This window comes from Perca flavescens, chromosome 17, assembly GCF_004354835.1.
Source record: "Perca flavescens isolate YP-PL-M2 chromosome 17, PFLA_1.0, whole genome shotgun sequence".
Lineage (NCBI taxonomy): Eukaryota > Metazoa > Chordata > Actinopteri > Perciformes > Percidae > Perca > Perca flavescens.
In genome coordinates, this window is record NC_041347.1 from 6,769,784 (window position 1) to 6,790,303 (window position 20,520).

At 41.1% G+C, this 20,520-nt stretch overlaps 1 protein-coding gene across 2 annotated transcripts; it reads left to right on the forward strand.

Annotated features, from left to right (window-relative positions):
- The first annotated feature begins 3,082 nt into the window (after positions 1 to 3,082).
- Positions 3,083 to 13,049, forward strand: wbp1la (WW domain binding protein 1-like a). Of its 2 annotated transcripts, XM_028603864.1 has the most exons (4): positions 3,083 to 3,261; positions 6,015 to 6,117; positions 9,577 to 9,738; positions 12,185 to 13,049. In XM_028603864.1, the coding sequence occupies exons 1-4, from the start codon at positions 3,199 to 3,201 to the stop codon at positions 12,673 to 12,675; spliced, it is 819 nt and encodes a 272-aa protein (XP_028459665.1). In that variant the 5' UTR covers positions 3,083 to 3,198; the 3' UTR covers positions 12,676 to 13,049. The 2 variants fall into 2 exon arrangements, with proteins under 2 accessions (XP_028459665.1, XP_028459667.1); XM_028603866.1 differs by lacking the exons at positions 3,083 to 3,261; positions 6,015 to 6,117 and adding an exon at positions 8,885 to 9,328.
- The last annotated feature ends 7,471 nt before the right edge of the window (positions 13,050 to 20,520 follow it).

Consider the following 20,520-nt stretch of genomic DNA (forward strand, 5'->3'; position numbering starts at 1 on the left):
CATAAACAGATATTAAAATGTACTTAGTTATGCATTTCTGCTACTTTCAGTATTCTTCTAAAATACAAAAAATTGCTTGTTGAATTTAAAACAAATAAAAGGAAATAATTTCTAACATTCTTTTATTGAACAAATTCAACATTGAATTGAATATTAAAAGCCCCACTAAAAAAAGAATGTTCCATTTTAATGTGCAGTTTTCTACTGATATTTTCTTCTAACAAACCTATGAGGATCTATTGTGATATGTTGCAGCCTTTCACCTTGCGTATATTGCAGCAGTCGATATTGCGGTGACAATAAAATATACGATATATTGTGCAGCACTAGTGCTCACATTTCACTTTTTGACAATATAAGACACAGCGACAAGGCAAACGTCAGGAAAATATTAAGTGTGAGGGATCTGAAAATGCAAACTTCCCATTTACATTCATTTTATACATCCATTCTAAAAGCATCAATGCATTTGTTTTGGGTGTAATAGGCCACACCCACTTTATCAAATTGCACAAGATTGTAGGCGTGGCCTCAGTAATGGCCCATAGATCATGCCCTCCAAATTTCCCTGAGATATAAACTGTTCATATTGGTAGCGCCCCCTATTGGCCAATCTTCACCAAATTTAGGGTTGGTCTGGCAAAGCAAGACTACAATCTGAGTAACGCAAGTTATTATTTTAGCATTTTAATCCAAAGAAAAATCTGTGAGTAAAAGAGTAACGTTATTTCCTGTTGCAGATGACTACAGAGACTGAGAGAGGGAGACTGATTCTACATCTGTGAGATGGATTGCCTGGAGCGCAGCAATACTCCTATTATTTTCAGGAGTTATTACGCTGTGTTGAAGCGAGGTGCGGTCTCGTCTCTGTTCCCGAGGTCAGGGCCAGAACCAGAGACAACATCGGTGTCCCACAGTGTTGGTGTAGTTACTTTAAAATAAATAAAAAAAAATGCCTTACTTTACTACATTACTCACTGCTGAAAGTGACTAGTTACACTACTAATTTGATTACTTTTGGATTACTCCGTAACATCACCTGAGATGCACCATAACTTCCTTGCCAAATAACAATATAAAGTTAGACCTCATGTATGCCTACATCAACATAAACCCTTAATCTAATACGACATAGGCTACACAAGAGCTCTCTTTTATGCTTTTTAATACCACAAAGCTGACAACAAAGTTGTGAACATCAGCAAAAAAATTTGTCAAGAAGTATCCGTGTTTTGCCCAGTATGTTTTGGGAAGACGCCGATTCCACTGTCGAAACAGGCAACAATTCCTCCACTATGTATGCTACCACAAGCTTGGGCGTGGGGGGGAGGGGGGGGGCTGGAAGCAATATTTTTGGAAAGGGGGGCGTTGAGGTGCCCTTGGGGGGCGTTTGTTTTAAGGCGAGTTTAAACCAAAGATTCACAATAACAATACATGTTTACACTTTAAACTACTTGCAAAAAACAGTGGTCTGCAACATTAAAATCTGCCAGTTTACGCCACTGCAACTGGACGAGACGGTTTATCATAACTCTCCTTCTCTTCTGTGCTTCTGTCGTCTTCGTTTGGCGCAGCTCTGTGCTGCCTCCAAGGAAATGGGACGTCAGAGCATCGTCTTATATGAGCTCCGTACTTCAGTGTGAAGTTGCGATCAGATTTAAAGTGCTCATATTATGCTTTTTGGCTTTTTCCCTTTCCTTTATTGTGCACGTGATAGGTTTACAAATTGAAAAAGCCCAAAGTCCCCCCCAAAGGGACTTACCATCTCCAACAGAAAACACTGTTCACAAACTGCTCCAAACAGCTCTGTTGTAGTCCAGCCTTTACTTCAGAGACAAATGTGGGTCACTTTGGAACACACGTTATAATGCTCGCCTAGCTGCTAGCATAGCACACCCTCATACTCTGCTTCTGACTGGCTAGTAGTCCTTACCTAGCTACACATGTGCGACAAAGATGGAACAGAAGTGCGATGTCTCACTCTGTAGCTAAAACAGAGAGCTCAACACACAGCGTGAAAAGAGGAGCTGCAGCAATGTGCAGTACAACAAAATATGGTGTTTTCTGAAAATGAAACCATGTAAACCTATTCTGATATAACCTCTAAATACAATTATGAAGCTGAAAATGAGCATAATATGAGCACTTTAAATTAAAAAAAAGAAGCAATTTGTGCGTCGGCGGGAGTGTCACTGAAACGGCCCAATTGTGTGACGTCCTGTTGTGTTATTTAACACCCCCAATGTAGCACAAGTAGACTTTATAATTCGCAGTAGACTCTCCTTGGACGAGTGTTATGGTGTTACGCAAACACGCACGAAAACGGACGTTTGATTTGTTATTCTCTCCTCACATTATGCAGATACAGTATCTCACAAAAGTGAGTACACCCCTCACATTTTAGTAAATATTTCATTATTTCTTTTAATGGGACAACACTGAAGAAATGACACTTCGCTACAATGTAAAGTATTAAGTGTACAGCTTGTATAACAGTATTCAAATAGCCTGAATTAAGTATTGTGGTGCTGAGATGTCTCGGACTACAAATCATATCCTACAGACTAAAGAAAAAAATCTTTGTTTGGTACAGATCCTCGCAAAAATCACACTATAATCAATTTAATTTTTTTCAATGTTAATATATTTTCAATGAAAATGAGAATAATGATACAAAAACGATCATTCCCTCCAATATCGTGAATCTTATCGCAATCGCAATATCAGTCAAAATAATCGCAATTAGATAGGTCTATTTTCCTCGTGTGTGCAACCCACACACATAACAATCCAGAGACATATTGTAATATAAGTAATTACTCTCAATTGGCAGTAACTAGTAATCTATAATGAATTACATTTTGGAAGTACGTTAACTTGCCAAACACAGCCTATTGATAATGACATTATGTTTCCTATTCAATCGCCCCGCTGAATTCATTTGAAAAGATTTACTGTTGTGATAAAAGATGCACACGTCCAGCACCATTTCAGAGTGACGACGGAAAGAGCCAATCGCTGTCCAAGAAAACGACAACGTTCATGAATGGACCAATGGCTGAGAGGAACAGCGATCTGATGAGGAAGTTGAAGTTGGACTTGTTTTGGTTAGACACTGAGACCGACTTTTTGTTAACAATGCGATGGTTAAATAACAATTTAGTGGTTAATAAACATTAGTATTTAATATTTTTGGCAATGGGGTCAGTGAAGTTCAACGCTGGCCAAGAAAATTCAGCGACGGCGACCGCAGTTGCAGAGGTAACAACTATAATTTAGCCGATGTTTTGTTTTTAGGTTAACGTTAGCTACATTAACTTAGTTAACGTTAGCCTATTGGCTAAAACGAATGAGCCCGATGTTGACTGATCAAGTAACTTTTTTTTTCATTATTTTGGTTGCTGACTAGAAGATTGGGGGATTTTTAAACTTTAAACTAACGTTACCTTCCTTGTAGGCCAGTGTTCGTTTTCGCCCCAGCAGTCAGAAACATGGGTAATGTTAACTTTACTAAAGTTAGCAGTAACTTAGCAGTATGTTAAAATAGCAAATTAGATTAGGCTAGCTAACTTGGGTAACGTTAGCAAGGATGGGTAATAACACACGTTTTAAATTAGTTTTACACAAAGTAATACGGATGATCTGCCGATATATAACTCTTGAACCAGTAAGGACTGTCATACTATAACCCTGTATATGACGGTCCCATATTAAGCCTATAAATAAGATTTAAAAATGAATGCTGAAATATTTAGTCGTATGTTTAAAGTAGCTAGTGACATGACACATTTAACACCGCATTATTTACATCCTTTTAAATAAATAAATCTATTGAGACATACTTTTTACTTTAGTGATAGCTACTGTTGTTGTGACTCTGGAAAAAGACTAATGCGTGAACGAAGTAGGCTACTGCCAAGTTATATAATATGTCACATTATAACCCAAGTGACACTAGATAAGTACAGTATGTGTGGTTATACAGATATCAAAATAGAGCATTTGGTCATGGTGGGTATTTATGCACCGGCAATATAGCTGGCATTCATAATCGAGTCACAGAATATGGTGGAATATGAAGTAGGTCTGTAAGCACTGCCTACACATTTGGAAACCGAAAGTGAGACATTGGAATCTAATTATAGAAGCTGGTTAAGTTTGCTGTAAAACGAAGACTTTAGGGTTAGAGCTGAAACTATTTTGATGATGAAGTTGGAGAGGGCAGGACTATATGATATATATAGCTATTTAGTGTATTTTTCTTTTTGCAAATTGAACACCTTATGTAAAATTTTACTTTATGCATATGCATAACTTGTTTTATTATGTATCCATCAAAGCACTTTGGGTGTGTTTGGTAATATTTATTGTAACAAGTAATAAGGGTGTTATGCTTAAATTGGGTGGCAAATAGTTTGACCACTGTCTCCTCAATGTAATGACATTTTCAGAGGTTTACTAAAAACACTTATGTGCTTGCGATGCAAGAAAGTGTTATGGTAAGTAGTTTTATATTTTTTTCATAAATTACCCAGTTTTTGGTACTTTGTCAGAATGCTGTAGGGCTTGACAATATATTTGTATATTATAACGACATCGATATATGAGGTTAGAAATCCTGTTCAATTTTGGATATCCTAATATTGTGATATGACATAAGTGTTGTCTTTTCCTGGTTTTAAAGGCTGCATTACAGTAAAGTGATGTCATTTTTTTTTTACTTACCTGACTTACTAGCTGTTTTATTATTTGCCTTTACCCACTTAGTCACTGTATCCTAATTATTGGTGATTATTTATCAAAACTCTCAAACAAAACACATCTCAAAGCAGTTGCACATCATTCGGAGGAAACATGTCGTTCGACCAGGAAACTGTAGAAAAACAGCGCACACCGTTTTGAGATTGAGCGTGCCCAAGAAAAACAGGAAGCAGCAAGACATTTGCCCAGAAGCCACACGTGGTCGCTCAGGCGCGCGCACGGTACTGCATACAAAAGTCGTAACCCAGCGGCGCATTGGCGAGGAGAAATAGGGCTGAAAAGGCAGCACCCAAACGCCAGATTGTAACACAAGCAACAATGACTAGTCGTTTTGGTGCCTTGTCCTAACTGTCATCGCCGCATGATGCTCACTTTTTCTTGGCTAAACGCCGTAGAGACCACCCCCCTTCTGGGGAGTGTGTCCCGGTGTGTCCACTGTCCTTTCCATTCATTTCTGTAGGAGCAGCCATGCAATGTATTCTGGTAGCGTCACGGGGACTTTGGAGAAGCGGGGCTTCTGCCTCTCAAAAACCCCATAAAAAGTCTTTTAAACTAACCGTTATAACCGGAATAAGGACAGATTCCGCAACTGCACAGCCCATTTCTCGCATAAAATTTATATTATGGTGTGTTTTGAAATCCGGGAACAGATGCGTTATTATGAATCCCACTTTGTTTCTTGCAGAGCGAGCGGTCAGAGCAGAGGTGAGTTTAACTTTAGTAGCGAAGATATCAACTGAATACAGCACGTGGATGTTGTCCGGTGCGTTCTTGACTTCAAATGTGACGCACCAGAAGAACAAATCAAATGCATATTTGTCTACTTGCAAAGGGAATGTCTTTCATTAGCAGATTTTCCAGTTCAAAAACTCACATATATGGAAAATGGTATAAGAACAGTTACACTGTCGTCTGGTGGAGATCCCAACACACTACAAATAGGCAAACTGGCCAATACTTTACACAGCCATATCAGTGGCTATAACTAAACAAAACGAGACAAAAATGATCGGCCCTCTATCGGCAGATATTGCTCATTGATGATTATAAATCGGTATCGGAAGGCTAAAAACATGATCGGGACATCTCTAACATTAACTGTATCCGCATTTAGTACATGTAGCCATGCAATCAACACAGCATGTTTCATTTTACTGAAACATGCAGAGCAGCATTAAGCAACGAGATTGTTTCTTTCAGTAGCTTCTTCAACCCAGTGTTTGTGACCGAGTGGTATGTTTGTGTGTTTACAGGCCAAGTTGGTGTGCCTGGGGTTAAACAACCAGAGCTACATCTGTGAGTCGGGTCACTGCTGTGGAGAGACACAGTGCTGCAGCTACTACTATGAACTGTGGTGTGAGTTACCCACCTCATCTTTATTCATTCTGAAGTGTTTGAATGGTTTCTCTTATTGGCACACAGAACTACAAGCACACAAATGTGTCCATAAATAATCCATACAGCTTACACAATGTGCGTTTGCTATATTTGTACTTCATCAAACAAATGTAACCCTGAAAGTAAAGGAAATCTGAAATGCAACAGAAGGGGACGCAGAATGAGGAGCTGATGTTTGATAAAGGTCAGTCCTGACCTTTATAAAAACATCAGCTCCTCATTCGGCTGTCACAATTCTCCAAATCCTCGATTGGATTACATTTTCGATTCTAAGGGTCACGGTTCGATTCGATTCTCGATTTTTACATTTATTTATTTTAAAGCACAGGTTGCTATGCCATTTTTAGACTAGACTTTATGCAATTTAATATATGACCTTTGTTCGCAATGCACCACACTACAATGTCAAATTTAAAACATTTATTAACAACATAATATAACAATAACTTATATCTTCAGTCAATTGGAAACTTAAGCAAAATAACCTGCCATCTAGTTTCTCTTTTGTAACTGCACATGACATTCAAGTCTTCTCTGAACAATTACGTGTCTTAAAGGTCCCATGGCATGAACATTTCACTTTATGAGGTGTTTTAATTTTAATATGAGTTCCCCCAGCCTGCCTATGGTCCCCCAGTGGCTAGAAATGGTGATAAGGTGTCTCCTTATGAGGTCATAAGGAGAAAGGTTACCTCCCCTTTCTCTGCTTGGCCCACCAAAGAGAGAGAGACATCATGACTTGCAAACAAGCGAAGCATGGCCCACCCTCCACCTTGCCCCCCTCCCCTATCTCCTCCTCAATAGCATTTAAAGCTACAGACACAGAAATGGCGTGTCCTAAGTAAAGCTCATTGTGGGACTGGCCCTAGTGGCTGTAATTCTGGACCAAGGCTGAATTTCGGGAAAGAGACTTCAGATACAGTATTAGGGGACCACTAAGGTCTATATAAAAGAGACTTCAGATACAGTATTAGGGGACCACTAAGGTCTATATAAAAGAGACTTCAGATACAGTATTAGGGGACCACTAAGGTCTATATAAAAGAGACTTCAGATACAGTATTAGGGACCACTAAGGTCTATATAAAAGAGACTTCAGATACAGTATTAGGGGACCACTAAGGTCTATATAAAAGAGACTTCAGATACAGTATTAGGGGACCACTAAGGTCTATATAAAAGAGACTTCAGATACAGTATTAGGGGACCATTAAAGTCTATAGACTTCAGATACAGTATTAGGGGACCACTAAGGCCTGTATAAAAGAGACTTCAGATACAGTATTAGGGGACCACTTAGGTCTATATAAAAGAGACTTCAGATACAGTATTAGGGGACCACTAAGGTCTATATAAAAGAGACTTCAGATACAGTATTAGGGGACCATTAAAGTCTATAGACTTCAGATACAGTATTAGGGGACCACTTAGGTCTATATAAAGAGACTTCAGATACAGTATTAGGGGACCACTAAGGTCTATATAAAAGAGACTTCAGATACAGTATTAGGGGACCACTTAGGTCTATATAAAAGCATCCAAAAAGCAGCATGTCATAGGATCTTTAACAAACTATTTCCGAACAGTTGAACATATACCACACAGATTAACTGCCATGTTAGTCGTGCTGCCAGTGGAAGAATATGGTACACGCACATAGCTGAGCTTGCAAACTGTGGCTTTTTTTGTCGACAACGCAAACTCACTGGAAATCCAAAATACTTCCACACCGGCGACTTCAGTGAAAGAGGCGGGGGTTCAAGTTCTGTTGATGGGTCTCCTGCATCTGCATTTGCCATGCTATCTTTTGACTGTCTGTTGCTAAGTTAGAGAAGGTTGACTGGCAGTACTTCAACACTAGTGTTGACTGACCGAAGAGCCGGTTAATTAACCCAAGTAGTGTCACTGAACCGAGAGAATGCTGAGTGTGATCAGTGTATGCTCCGTTGTGTGTAGCTGGTCTTCTTCTGCTACTGTGTGTAGCAATCTAGCTCATTAGCGCCTCCACTGGAGTGGCGGTAGAATCAATCAGGAAATGGGCTACCTCGAGCAGGCTACACGCAAGCCCCCAGGAAGAGCGCCATGTCTTAAAGCCACCCCCATGGTGGATAAGGGTGGAACTGCACCCTATGGCCCAGAAAGACTTTTCACATAGACTTTGCATGGCGACAGAAACTTCTATATTTCAGCGGATCATTTTTTTTGGGGTACATCAACCTACCAGCCCGAACACTTAAAGGGTCCTCGTTTAAAACGTCATGTTTTTAACATTTTTAACATTCACTAGTAGCCGAATCCAGAGTTATTAAACTAGGTATGATGAACGCGCATAATGGCCGAGCAGACCCGCCATGTCGCCCTGCACTTCACATGCTCACATGACCGTTCTCCCGAGGTCCTGTAGCTGTAATAATGGATATAGCTAATGGTTGTAATTCACCATGTTTTCTATTAATACATGATATTATCTACGGGTGTGACGAGATTAAAATGTGACGAGATTTCTCGTCGAGGTGAAAAGTTTACATATTGTGTTCGTCTTGTCTGTCACTCTTTCGCCGTTTATTATTTCCGCAGGAAAACCAAAATGTTGCCACACAAATGATTTAAAAGTGGCAGGGGGATCTTCAATAGTAATTCCACGCTCCATCACGCTGACATCACATCGCCTCACGAGACAACTTTTCACCTCGACCAGAAATCTCGTCTCGTTCTCGTGAACCCAATCTCGGGATGTGTCTCGTCTCGTGGAGTAAGCGTCTCGTCACACCCCTAGTATTATCTTATGATACATCCAAGGGATGTATGGATGTATGCTGTAAAGCCTGCAACGTGGATGTAACGTCATTAGCGTTTCCCAAACTGACTGAAGGTCTGGTTTTTCGGCTGGCCGTCTATTACTGCAATCCAAAAGGGGACACAACCAAATCAATGACTTTTTCACGGCACATCTCTGTTTGACGTCGCTAGCTCACAGCAGACGATAGGTCACGCTTGGAATATAAAACTTTTTCCACAACCAGTCGGCAAACCTACTATCAAGTCCCTGTTAGATATTAAATACCGTAAACATATTCTTTTTAAAGCTTGGAAATACAACCAGACTAGCTCGTAAAAAACTGTCGAGGGGTGGAAAATCAGGGTAATAATATGATAATAGCAAATAAGGGTAAGTCATGTAGTGTGAACTATGTATGTATGTATATAATAATATAATAATTATTATACTTATTTTTTATGTGACGCAACATGAAAGAGTGATGCAGTTGAGAGGTTTGGCTTATTTTGTCAATGAAAACAATAGTAAAAAATGTATATTATGCTTGTTGCCAGTACTCAAGCTAAGACAAAAAAAAGACAAAACTTTGTACCGTTTGTCAAGCTATGTATCAAGTGTGTTCTGGTACATCCCTGCAGGGTTCTGGTTGGTGTGGACTGTGATCATTATCCTGACATGCTGCTGCGTTTTTCATCACTGGCGCTCCAAGCAGCGCTTCCAGCAGCAGCGCCGGCAGAATGAAATCAACCTGATTGCATACAGAGAGGCTCACAACAACTCTCAGCTACCCCTCTATCTCAGTAAGTAGCTGTCTGGTATGCTGCCATTCCACTGCCTCTACACATGCCACACATAGTTAGTTTCTACCTCTCAGACACACATCAAAACATGTTTGTACATACCTGCAAACTAGTCGCTTTTCGGCAAAAATTGCCGTTTTGAATAGGAAAATGTTATCCATGTGAATGTGAACCCTCTAGTCACTTGTCAGCCGCATGATCTCTGTGGGGAGGCGGGGTTCCTGGCGTAGCCTACCACAGAGTGCAGCAAAAGATCCGCGTGAGGAGAAAACTCTAGTTGAGAGTTGGAGGAATAAAAAAAAAAAAAGATTGGTTTCAAAGCCAAACGCGACAGCTGCAGTGTGGGAGCACTTCAGATTCAAGCCGAATGGCCGTGGTGAACCACTTAACCTGAGCGAACCGGTATGTCGCATTTGTTGTAAAACAGTAGCAACTAAACACGGCAACACAACAAACATGCATATGAACCTGAAATACAATCATCCGAGCTGGAAAAAAAGTACAACAGATGGGCCGTCTCCGTCTTCCCGACAGTACCCAATCACTGGGGCGTTTAGTCGACAAAGTACAAACAGGACAGTGCAAAATGGTGTGCACTCCCAGACAGTGTAGTTCGCTTCATTGCTAAAGAGATGCTGCCCTTTAGTATCGTCGAAAAGACGGCATTTCAACAAAAAGCCGGCATTTCGACGAATGCCCGCTCTCTCTTTCTCTTTCTCTCTCTCTCTCTCTCTCTCTCTCTCTCTCTCTCTCTCTCTCTCTCTCGTCCTTGGTGCACACCCTGCTGTGGACATAGACTGCAATTCACTTTTGCTTTATTTGAACAAAGATTTATGCTGGAGAAATTATTTTTAAAAAGCTTTTTTATATGGCCTGTTGAGGCATCTTTTGCACTTTTTATTTACAAAAGGTCCTAACCCTTATGTCTGAGCCTAATGTTTAATATTTTTTGAAGTGCAATTTTGTTCACGGTACATCCATTTTATTTATTGTTTTTGGTCGTGTTTGTTTTTTAATCAAGTGCGTTTTTTGTCAACGATATTATGGTTTATCACTATCATTTCTGGGACACTGTGTAGCCAGTCCGTCAATGTCTTTTGGATGATTTGCAGTGAGGAGGCTAGTATGCTCATAAATCATTTTTCCGATTCGGGTACTTATCTATTTTTAGACATAACGTTATATGATCCACTAGTCTCGATAGCAGTATCAATAAGCTCGGACCTTATTGATTTTCGTGTTTTGAGACATTTGGAACCGGGTCCTAATAGAACCAGTTCTAGAGACCCATTCCTACTCATTGTGCACATATACACATTCAAAGTTCAAAGACTGTCCAATACAGTTCACAGACTGTGATTTGTTACAGACTTTCATATTCATGTTTACACCAGGCTCATTCGTCAGTGCTTTATGTCGTCAATTATCACATGTTTACAAGGCATTTAACATATTAGTCACTGTGATTAAAGTAGTTTATAAGTAAATGAATATGTCATTCATATAAATCACTGAATTTCATCATAACATACAGGCCTGGCCAATTGGAAAGACTATTTTATGTTTAATCTATCTAATAGTGTGTTGGTCAAACTATATAAGATTTATTGTTATTGTCTTTGTTGAATAATACAGCCGATAAAGAGCTTAAAAAATAATCGCATTTTAAATTCTAATCGCAATAGTGGTTAAAAAAAATCGCAATTAGATAATTTTTCAAAATCGTCGCCCTGCATAATAAGCTGCCCAAGCCCTACTTTCAAACGACCAATAACAGACTGCTAAACGGTGGCAATGCCTGGGGGTGTTCAGTCTATAATCCTGGTTCCCTATATCACTGGTTCTCAAACATTTTTCAATAATGTAGCCCCTTTGAACAGTTTTTTTAAGCCATGTATAAAGAGGAACACAACAGCGATGTCAGCGATAGATTTACTAAACAGCCTTGTGTCTGGAACACATTTAGATGCTGATGGAAAAAAGGCGAAAAGACGGTAGATAGAAGGAAGTAAGGCAAGAATAGGTCGAAAAAACTAACAAAATCTTTTGAAAAAAAACAAAGAAGGAAGGCAACACTATGGACAAAAGTGACAAAAAAATTCAAATAAGCGACAAACTTCAAAAAAATTGACAAAAAACTTTGAAAAAGCAGAAAAAAACTTTGAAAAAAGTGACAAAAACTTTGAAGAAAAAAAGACAGTAGAACAAAATAAGGAAGAAAGGCAAGAATAGGTCAAAACAAATGACAAATCCTTCAAAAATAAGGTGACAAACTTTAAAAAAAGCGACAAAAACCTGGAGAAAAAAAAGACGAAGTAGAAGTAACTACAGCCTTGTAACTGAAAAACATTTTGCTAAAAATCTCATATATATTGCAGCAGCGCTAATCGTTCCAGCACCGCTGTATGTGTCATCTCTCATACTGGTCTGTGTTGTTACTCCCCAGGATTCTTGCCCACATACCTGCTGCCAGCCTATGAAGAGGTGGTTGGCCGTCCGGTCACGCCTCCTCCTCCTTACACCCCTCTTCAGTCAGCGCCTCCACCCACAGAGCCACCTGAGGAATCTCCTGGGCCCCACTCGGCGATCTCCGACCCCAGCAATGCTGATGCAGCGCTCCCTGCTACTCCAGAGGTCACGGAGCAGACCCACGCTCACGGCGCTCACAACCCCAACAAGGACTCGACACCGGGCAGGTACCGGCGCTTCACGGGGGATTCTGGGATCGAAGTGTGTGACGGCCAGGAACTGTGGGACCGGCACAGCTTTTTAGAAAGAGGAGATGAGACGGACGAAGAGGGCGCGGGGCAAACGGAGGAGCCATGTGATGGCCGTGGTCCCGAGACCTTTGAACACAGCCATGTTAGCGGTGCAGTCATTCACCAAGACCCAGATGGACACACCGCTGTGGACACAGAGCCACAGTCTCATAGCTAATCCAAAATAATGTCTTTAACAAAACTCTGCAACATCATACCGTTGGCGCTCAGGGGTTTGGGCTCTTTGTACAGGTGTACGTTTGACTAACACCAGCGTGTGTGGCAGGCCTGGAGACAAATTACAAGTTTGACTAAATATTTTTACAATTTCCCAAGAAAATGTAAAGCCATTATGCAACTTAGGGCCCTATTTTAATGATCTCAGCGCACGGCGTGGAGCGCCTGGCGCTAGTTTGACGGCGGAAACAAGTGTTGTTCTTAGTGTCTTCATTAATCAGACGTGTGTTTTGGGCCTAACAACAATCAACCAATCAGAGATCATCTCCCATTCCCTTTAAAAGCCAGGCGTTTGGACCTTGGAGCATTGCTATTATGGAGGATTTGCACCGTAATATTTTATTTGTAATCTTCTGCATGTGTGTGTGCTGCTGTGCGTCCCTGTGTGTGTAACAAGCATAGTGTGCGCACGCTGTGCACAAGCCTAGGAGCATTTTACTAAAGCGCTGTTAGAATAACAATGAAATGCGCAATCACTTTCCGCTGCCTCAAGATAGCAATGCACCCAGAATGCACCTGAACACACCTCCCTGTAAGACCAGCACGCCCATGGGCGCTCAGATGGGCGCAGGTGCATTTGCTGTTTAAACGACGCGGGCGCTGGACGGGAAATTGACAACTGCGTCGGGCTTTGCGCTGGGCCGGGTGCAAGATAGGGCCCTTTTAAAGTGTGTTTTGTTTGTTTTTTAACCAAGCTCAGCCCATTCTCAAATTCAAGTTTTACAAGTTTGGCCAGGTGCTCATGTTGATGAGCTGTCTGCCTTTAAATGTTTCCTGCCAGGAGGCAGCACTGATACTTGTGGTTTTTTTCATACATGTTGTTTTCAGCTTTGTTCAAAGGTTCTCTGAGTCACAGAGCCCCATGTAACTAAAGGGGCTGCTGCTCCGTCCCTGACTGGAGACTGGGGCCCCCTGACTGGAGACTGGGGCCCCCTGACTGGAGACTGGAGCCACCACCAAGATATATCTGTAACGAGCTGTAGTCAGCCTGCCGTCTAGTGGTAGCTATCTCTTAAACTCTCAGGTTGTAGGAGGTCATTGATGAGCAGGACTTTTTAGCATTCATGTAATAAAGTACTTCAAGCTGTCAGGTATTTAGCCATAAACAGACAATCGTGGCCGGTTATTGTATCAGTTTCTGGATAGATTTTCCCCAAACATTATTGTCTTATGATACATATCATTATCATGATCTAAAATGACATGTATTGCACAGGCGGGTTTTTATCCATTCCGTCCACTCCTAATAGCCGGGGTTTAGAACAAGTTCAGTTGAAGTGGTAATTTCAACTCCGTGCCGTGGTTGCCTTGTCCAAACTAGCACAGGTTTGGCTGAACAGGGTCAAAACTGCAGCCACACAGGAACGTCACACACCAACATTGTGTAGTTACGCTGTACATTAAGTGACCCAGAAGACAAAGCTCTAGATCTACCTGTCAATTTTTGTTCCTACCCTCAGCTATGGTCAGGAAGGCTGGGTCATGACCGAAAGAACGAGATCCAGGGTACAAGCGGCTGAAATGGGTTTCCTCAGGAGGGTGGCTGGCGTCTCCCTTAGAGATAGGGTGAGAAGCTCAGTCATCCGTGAGGAGCTCGGAGTAGAGCCGGTTTGGGTGGTTCAGGATGACTCCCTCCAGGCACGTCCAGCTGGGAGGAGGCCTCGGGGAAGACCCAGGACTAGGTGGAGGGATCTCCAACCTGGCCTGGGAACGCCTCGGGATCCCCCAGTCAGAACTGGTTAATGTGGCTCGGGAAAGGGAAGTTTGGGGTCCCCTGCTGGAGATGCTCCCCCCGCGACTCGACCCCGGATAAGCGGACAAAGATGGATGGATGGATTAAGTGATCAACTCACCAGTCAACAACTTTGCATATTGGACTCTGGTTTCTTCAGCTGTTTGCAGGCCTCCCCCAGTATGGGAACTAATCAATAACCTCTGTCTCTGCAAACGACAATCTATATAGTATCAGGACCTGCCTTCAGTCAAGACGGTGTGCACACCAAACCCATGATCCAGTCTGTGCGATAAAGCAGATTACAGTTTGACTTTACACTGTGGAAAATTAATTAGCATGTCCTTCTTTACTGGAACTAACTCATGAAATCAGGGTTTATTGCAGAAATATCCATCTAGAAAATTCATGGTGACATCTGTAACTTTCTGAATGTCTTGTGCATATATAAATGTTCTTTATAAAAGTGATTGATTTGAAGATATACTGAACTCCAGCATGTTTGGTTCTGTAGTAAATGATCCAGGTTCTTCTGATAATCATTAGGCCCTGTATAAGTCTTCAGTCAGCTGGCACACTGGTGTTGTATGAGATGCCATAGTGCCATAACTTGTAGCCTTATATAACTTTTGAGTAGAGAATATTTAGGTGATCTTACACATACTGTAGCTCTGAAGTCTCCTTGACTTGTACTCAATGTACTCAATGACAGATTCATTGTCATTTAATTCATGTTATATCATGCAGGATTTGTGTTGTGCACATATGAGATCTGGGTTAATACCGCAACAATCACCAAACTATTGCTATGTAAAGAAGAATTTCTGAACATATTGCCATCTGTGTGTTTTTCTGAAAGCGCACACAAGTTTGTGTTGGAGAGTTGCTTGTAATCCATAAGTGTGTGTGTGTATTCAAAGGGACGGACTGATTATGGTGCAGCTAGAGGATACACTCCATGTAGAAATGTGTCCGTGACACACAGACCTTCCAGTGCACTGAGGGAACTTCTCTCTAACTGAGTCAGTTGAGCACCTTTCCACATATGCAGCCTTAGGCAGTGGTGCAACACTCTGTGTTTATGCTCTTTAATATCTGCTGAATGAAATTATATTTTTCTGTCACATTTTGTATGAAATATGGTTATTAAAAGTTATGGAGATCACATGGCTTCTAGTCTATATCCTCGACGTTCCACTTCCGGGATTGCGGCATTGCCGATGGAAATTCAGCCGGATTTCACTCATTTCGGCCAGATGTCCGTCCCCTTCCTCAGTCTCTGTGTTGGCGTTCTAACCTCTGGTGGATTTGTGAGGACTATGGTTAACTGCTCCTCAGATCTCTGCAGGGTAAATCCAGACAGCTAGCTAGACTATCTGTCCAATCCGAGTTTTCTGTTGCACGACTAAAACTACTTTTGAACGTACACATGTTCCACCAAAACAAGTTCCTTCCTGAGACTATTTAGCAGAGGCACCGTGGCTTCGTCCGGAGCTTAGCCCCGCCCACGACGATTGTGATTGGTTTAAAGAAATGCCAAAAAACCAGAGCACGTTTTTCTCCCATCCCAGAATGCTGTGGACTAAGCAAGGCAGCTTTATTTGTAGAGCACATTTCATCAACAGGGCAAATTCAGAGTAGCCTCGTGAGACCATCCTGATCTCGTGAGCTCCAGTTTTCCTCTCGCAGATCAGTCTGGCATCTTGAGGTAGAGAAAATTTGGAGCCGTTCGCCAAATGACCGGGCCAATCAGCGTTGGTTTTGAGGTGGGTTAGGTGGTGATAGACCGATGGTTTATCCAATCAGCTAACCAGTATTATCAGCCAGCGGTATAGCCCTAATTCTGTTAGCCGCTCGCTAATGCTTTTTTTCTCTTGGATCCTTCTTTTGGAATATGGTCCGTGAACCTGAAATGGTGTCTTTTATTCCTAAATTCTCGTTACACAAACGGCAAATCTCCTTTACCGACATGTTGCTTGCATGCTGAGCTAACGAGCTATGCTTTGCCTGCAGCAGCAGGGGCGGGCTTGTGGTTGTATTTTCATACGCTTCGTGGATCTGATTGGTTGATTTGGCCCGTCTATCACCAACATAGACAGATGGTTCATCCAATCAGCTAACCAGTATTCCGCCCCTTCCCAAAAGTTCTCCAACGGAAAGTTCCCAGATGGATATGCCGAGCAAATGCGAAGCAATCCATCTGGCGGAGTCAGGTTAAATTCAAAGTGCTTTACATAAAACATTAAAAAGCAGTTAGAAATTAATACAAAATTAAAAACCAATAAAATACAAGAATTAGATTTACAGTACAGTGCAGTACAATAAATTAAAGAAAGGTCTTCATCCTTGATTTAAAAGAACTGAGAGTTGTGGCCAACCTGCAGGTTTCTGGGAGTTTGTTTCAGATATGTGGAGCATAAAAACTGAACACTGCTTCCTCTGTTTAGTTCTGACTCTGGGGACAACAAGTAGACCTGTCCCAGACCACCTGAGAGGTCTGGGTGGGTCATAGTGTAGTAACAGATCAGTAATGTATTTTGGCCCTAAACCGTTTAGTGATTTATAAACCAGTAAAAGTATTTTGAAATCAATTCTTTGAGGCACTGGAAGCCAGTGTAGAGACTTCAGTACTGGAGTGATGTGATCCACTTTCTTGGTCTTAGTGAGGACTGGAGCAGCCAGACCTTCGGCAGACCCTCCTTTGCAACTCCGCGGTTGACCCATGGATGTATTAAGAGAACGGGTTGACCCCATGGGACCTTATTTCGGAAAAGATGTGTACGGTGGTGAACGGGGAGAGACCAATAATTATTTGATCCCGAAACCAGTCAGTGATGAAGAAAGGAGAGGAAAGGTGCCAAAATAAAAAAAAGCAGCCCCTTCGATTTTTAACAGGCTACAAAATAGTTCAGATCCTAATAGTTTGGATTTATTATGAGTAAAATATTAATAAAATTAAAAAAGCTTCAAGTTTCTGAAGAATATTAACGTTTGCTAGCTGACTACGTAGAAGTCACTTTGCTGTTTGCTAAGTGATTGTCACAGGCCACCGCTAAACTGTTGCCAGATAGTTGCTGAGGTAGTTAGGGTTTCTTCAGGGGGGGGTCCTACAAAGTGACAACACTCTGACAAATTAGCTCGTACCTGATTTACATATCTGTTATCTGGGTTGGAAATTTTTAATAAATGTATTTCTTTTTCTTTCTTTCTTTCTTTCTTTCTTTCTTTCTTTCTTTCTTTTCTTTCTTTCTTTCATCTTAATTTGGTTTTGTTTGGATCATTTCTCAAACCAAATAGTGTTTTCTTCTATATGAATTGAAAATGCGCAGTAAGACCTTGCAGCTGTGGTGACTCAGCAGACATTTTGTTAGTGTTCAGATGAAGCTCGTTCTGCTCCTTGCTCTCCTCACAGGTAACTTACATTCACTCATCAATCACATTATCAGTGACTTCAGGTCAAAGTGATCAAACTCATTAATAGAAGAGCAAAAACTATTTTACATGAGGTTTGAACTCAACTTTAAACTTAACCTTAACTTCAGCCTGTTTTGTCTCTATGTGCATTTTGTGACCGTGTGCATTTTTTATTAGTAGTAGCGGTAGTAATAAAATTATCTTCACTCTTTTTTGTTTATCTACAGTATTTTCTCCAACAGTTCCTTCCTTATTTAAATGTAACAGATTTGTCCTCCAAACCATTTCTTTCTTCGTTTTTGTACTTTTTCTTTTGAAAGAGACTCATTTTTAATATCACTTATAATTACTAATGTATTTTGGAAAGTTATTTGTCAGTCAATAAGAGTGATTTCTGTTTCAATAAACAAACCAAAGTAACATCTGAAGAGCTGCAGTTTAACACCCCCAGATACCAGCTGTCTGATGAAGGGCACAAAACCAACATGCTGTGGTTTTTACTTCTATTTCTGTCAGATCAGTTCACTCTCTATTGTCTTGTGCGGGAAATTGTGACTTTCAGCTCAGCAAAAACAGAGGACAGAGATGTAGCTTAGAGTTTATAACAAAAAGCTTTTTTTAAGCAATTTGAGCTTTAACACAAAGTGGGACCTTATATCTACGGCGTCTATTTGTGTCTTCACAGTTCGTGAATGTGACAGCAGCCCAGTTGATGGTCGAACAGGCGAAGACGTCACTCTGTCCTGTAAGTATGACATCAAATACTTCAAAGCACTGCCAGTTTGTTGGGGTCGAGGACAAATACCAAACTCAGGCTGCAACAACCAGCTCATCTCTACAGACGGAAGTGAGAGAAGAAACCAGAGTTTCCAGTAGCTATAAGTTACTGGGACGATGTTTCTCTGACCATACTGAACATCTCAGAGACGGATGCTGGACATTACGGGTGCAGAGTGAGAATCCCTGGATGGTTCCAGGGATGGTTCATTCATTTTGACTGTTGAGAGAGGTGAGAAATTATTTTAAAGATTGTACTCCTTTTAAGTGTCATATTTGTACTCTTGGGTTTGTACAAAAGGTCAAAGCGTGTAAAAACATATTATGGGCTCCTGGTCAGCTCACCTGGTAGAGCGGGGACCCATATATATACCCATATGTCTTCAGCTGTCCTATACAAATAAAGGCCTACAATTCCACACAACAAACATATTATGATTCTTATACTGCAGCTCATCTTCCTGAAAAGCCCAGTCTGCTCTGATTGGTCAGCTGGCCCACTCTTATGGGATTGGACAACCAAATTCAAATAAGCTAGTGGGCGGGCTCAGGCAGCACCTATGGGCAGCAAAAACTGGGCTAGCTTCTCAATCAGTGACATCACTAATGGAGGAATTTCTAACAGGAATGTGAGCGAGGCGTTTCAGGCAGTTGAGAAAAAGCACTGTCTGTGGGAGAGAAAGCTCCATTTGGACTTGTTCTTTATACATCTATTGCATACACACAAAACTATATAGTACACTAAAAGACGGGAAAATCCCAAAAAGTATAATGGACCTTTTTCACAGCAGACATGTTGACTTGTCATAGTAGGAAAAGCACAGCTGACAATGATAACCTTAACGATGGCTCAATTCCATCAAGTGTCCCAGTAAGATATTTCAGTGAGTCAGCATGCAGGACCTCTCCTAAGTGGGATGCAGCCATCATTAATGGTTTTGAATACACCTGTGCTTTTCCTACTATGACATGTCAACATGTCTGCTGTGAAAAAGGTCTATAGTGTCTCTTTAATAACAAAAAGGGGAATTGTATCAGAAAAGTTAGAAGTTAGTATTGAAGGATTTTGATAACTTGGATTCTCCATCAGAATATAAAGAGTCACAGCTGGACTGGACTGCAGAGGAGAGCTCCAGGAAATCCAAAGATGCATTCAACCAGCTTCTCCTCCAGTTCTCTCTGTAGTCAAACAGCTGATGAAGACTGATGTTGCGCAGTGATCTTTACTGGTGTTGCACAGGTTAATCTTACACTTGTTTCTGTAGCAGGTACAACACAAACACAGAGAGAGTGGATAATGGTCGAGCAGGAGGATTCATTCACAGTTTGAACTCTGCCTGTTAGTTAAAAGTGTTGTTAGTGAAGACCAATCTGTTTATATTGAGCTTTAAACTCTAGATCAGAACTCCATAAACAATGGCTATATCTATTTTCATACCTTCATCATGACTTGTGTTGCTGACACAACTGCACTAAAAACATCTGCTTTCATTGCCTTGTCCTGTAGGTCCGACCTTGCTCCTCCCTACCTCCTCCCCCAGCAGCATCACAGCCGAGGTGACAGACAGACTTCCTGTGTGAAAATATTGTCGTTGCTGCTTTCAGAAATAAATTCAGACTAACAGCTAAAGGTGAAAACTGTGAACACAATCTGCAGCTGAAATCAAGTTACTTTCAACAGCCTGGTCAATTTTGGACCAATTCAGTAACCCTGGCGTTTTATTTAAGAATTGTTTAGATGTTTGCTTCCACTCTGATTCACACATCTTTAAAGAGTATGGAGACCTGCTCTGTATAAAAAAATGTCTTGCAATAACTTCTGTTACGATTTGATTCTATAGAACCAGTCAAAAAGTTGTTTAC

Coding starts and splice junctions, on each gene's coding strand:
- wbp1la (XM_028603864.1), top strand. CDS start 3,199: ATGGGGTCAGTGAAGTTCAACGCTGGCCAAGAAAATTCAGCGACGGCG. Junction 3,262..6,014: donor CGGCGACCGCAGTTGCAGAG/GTAACAACTATA, acceptor GTGTGTTTACAG/GCCAAGTTGGTGTGCCTGGG. Junction 9,739..12,184: donor TCAGCTACCCCTCTATCTCA/GTAAGTAGCTGT, acceptor GTTACTCCCCAG/GATTCTTGCCCACATACCTG.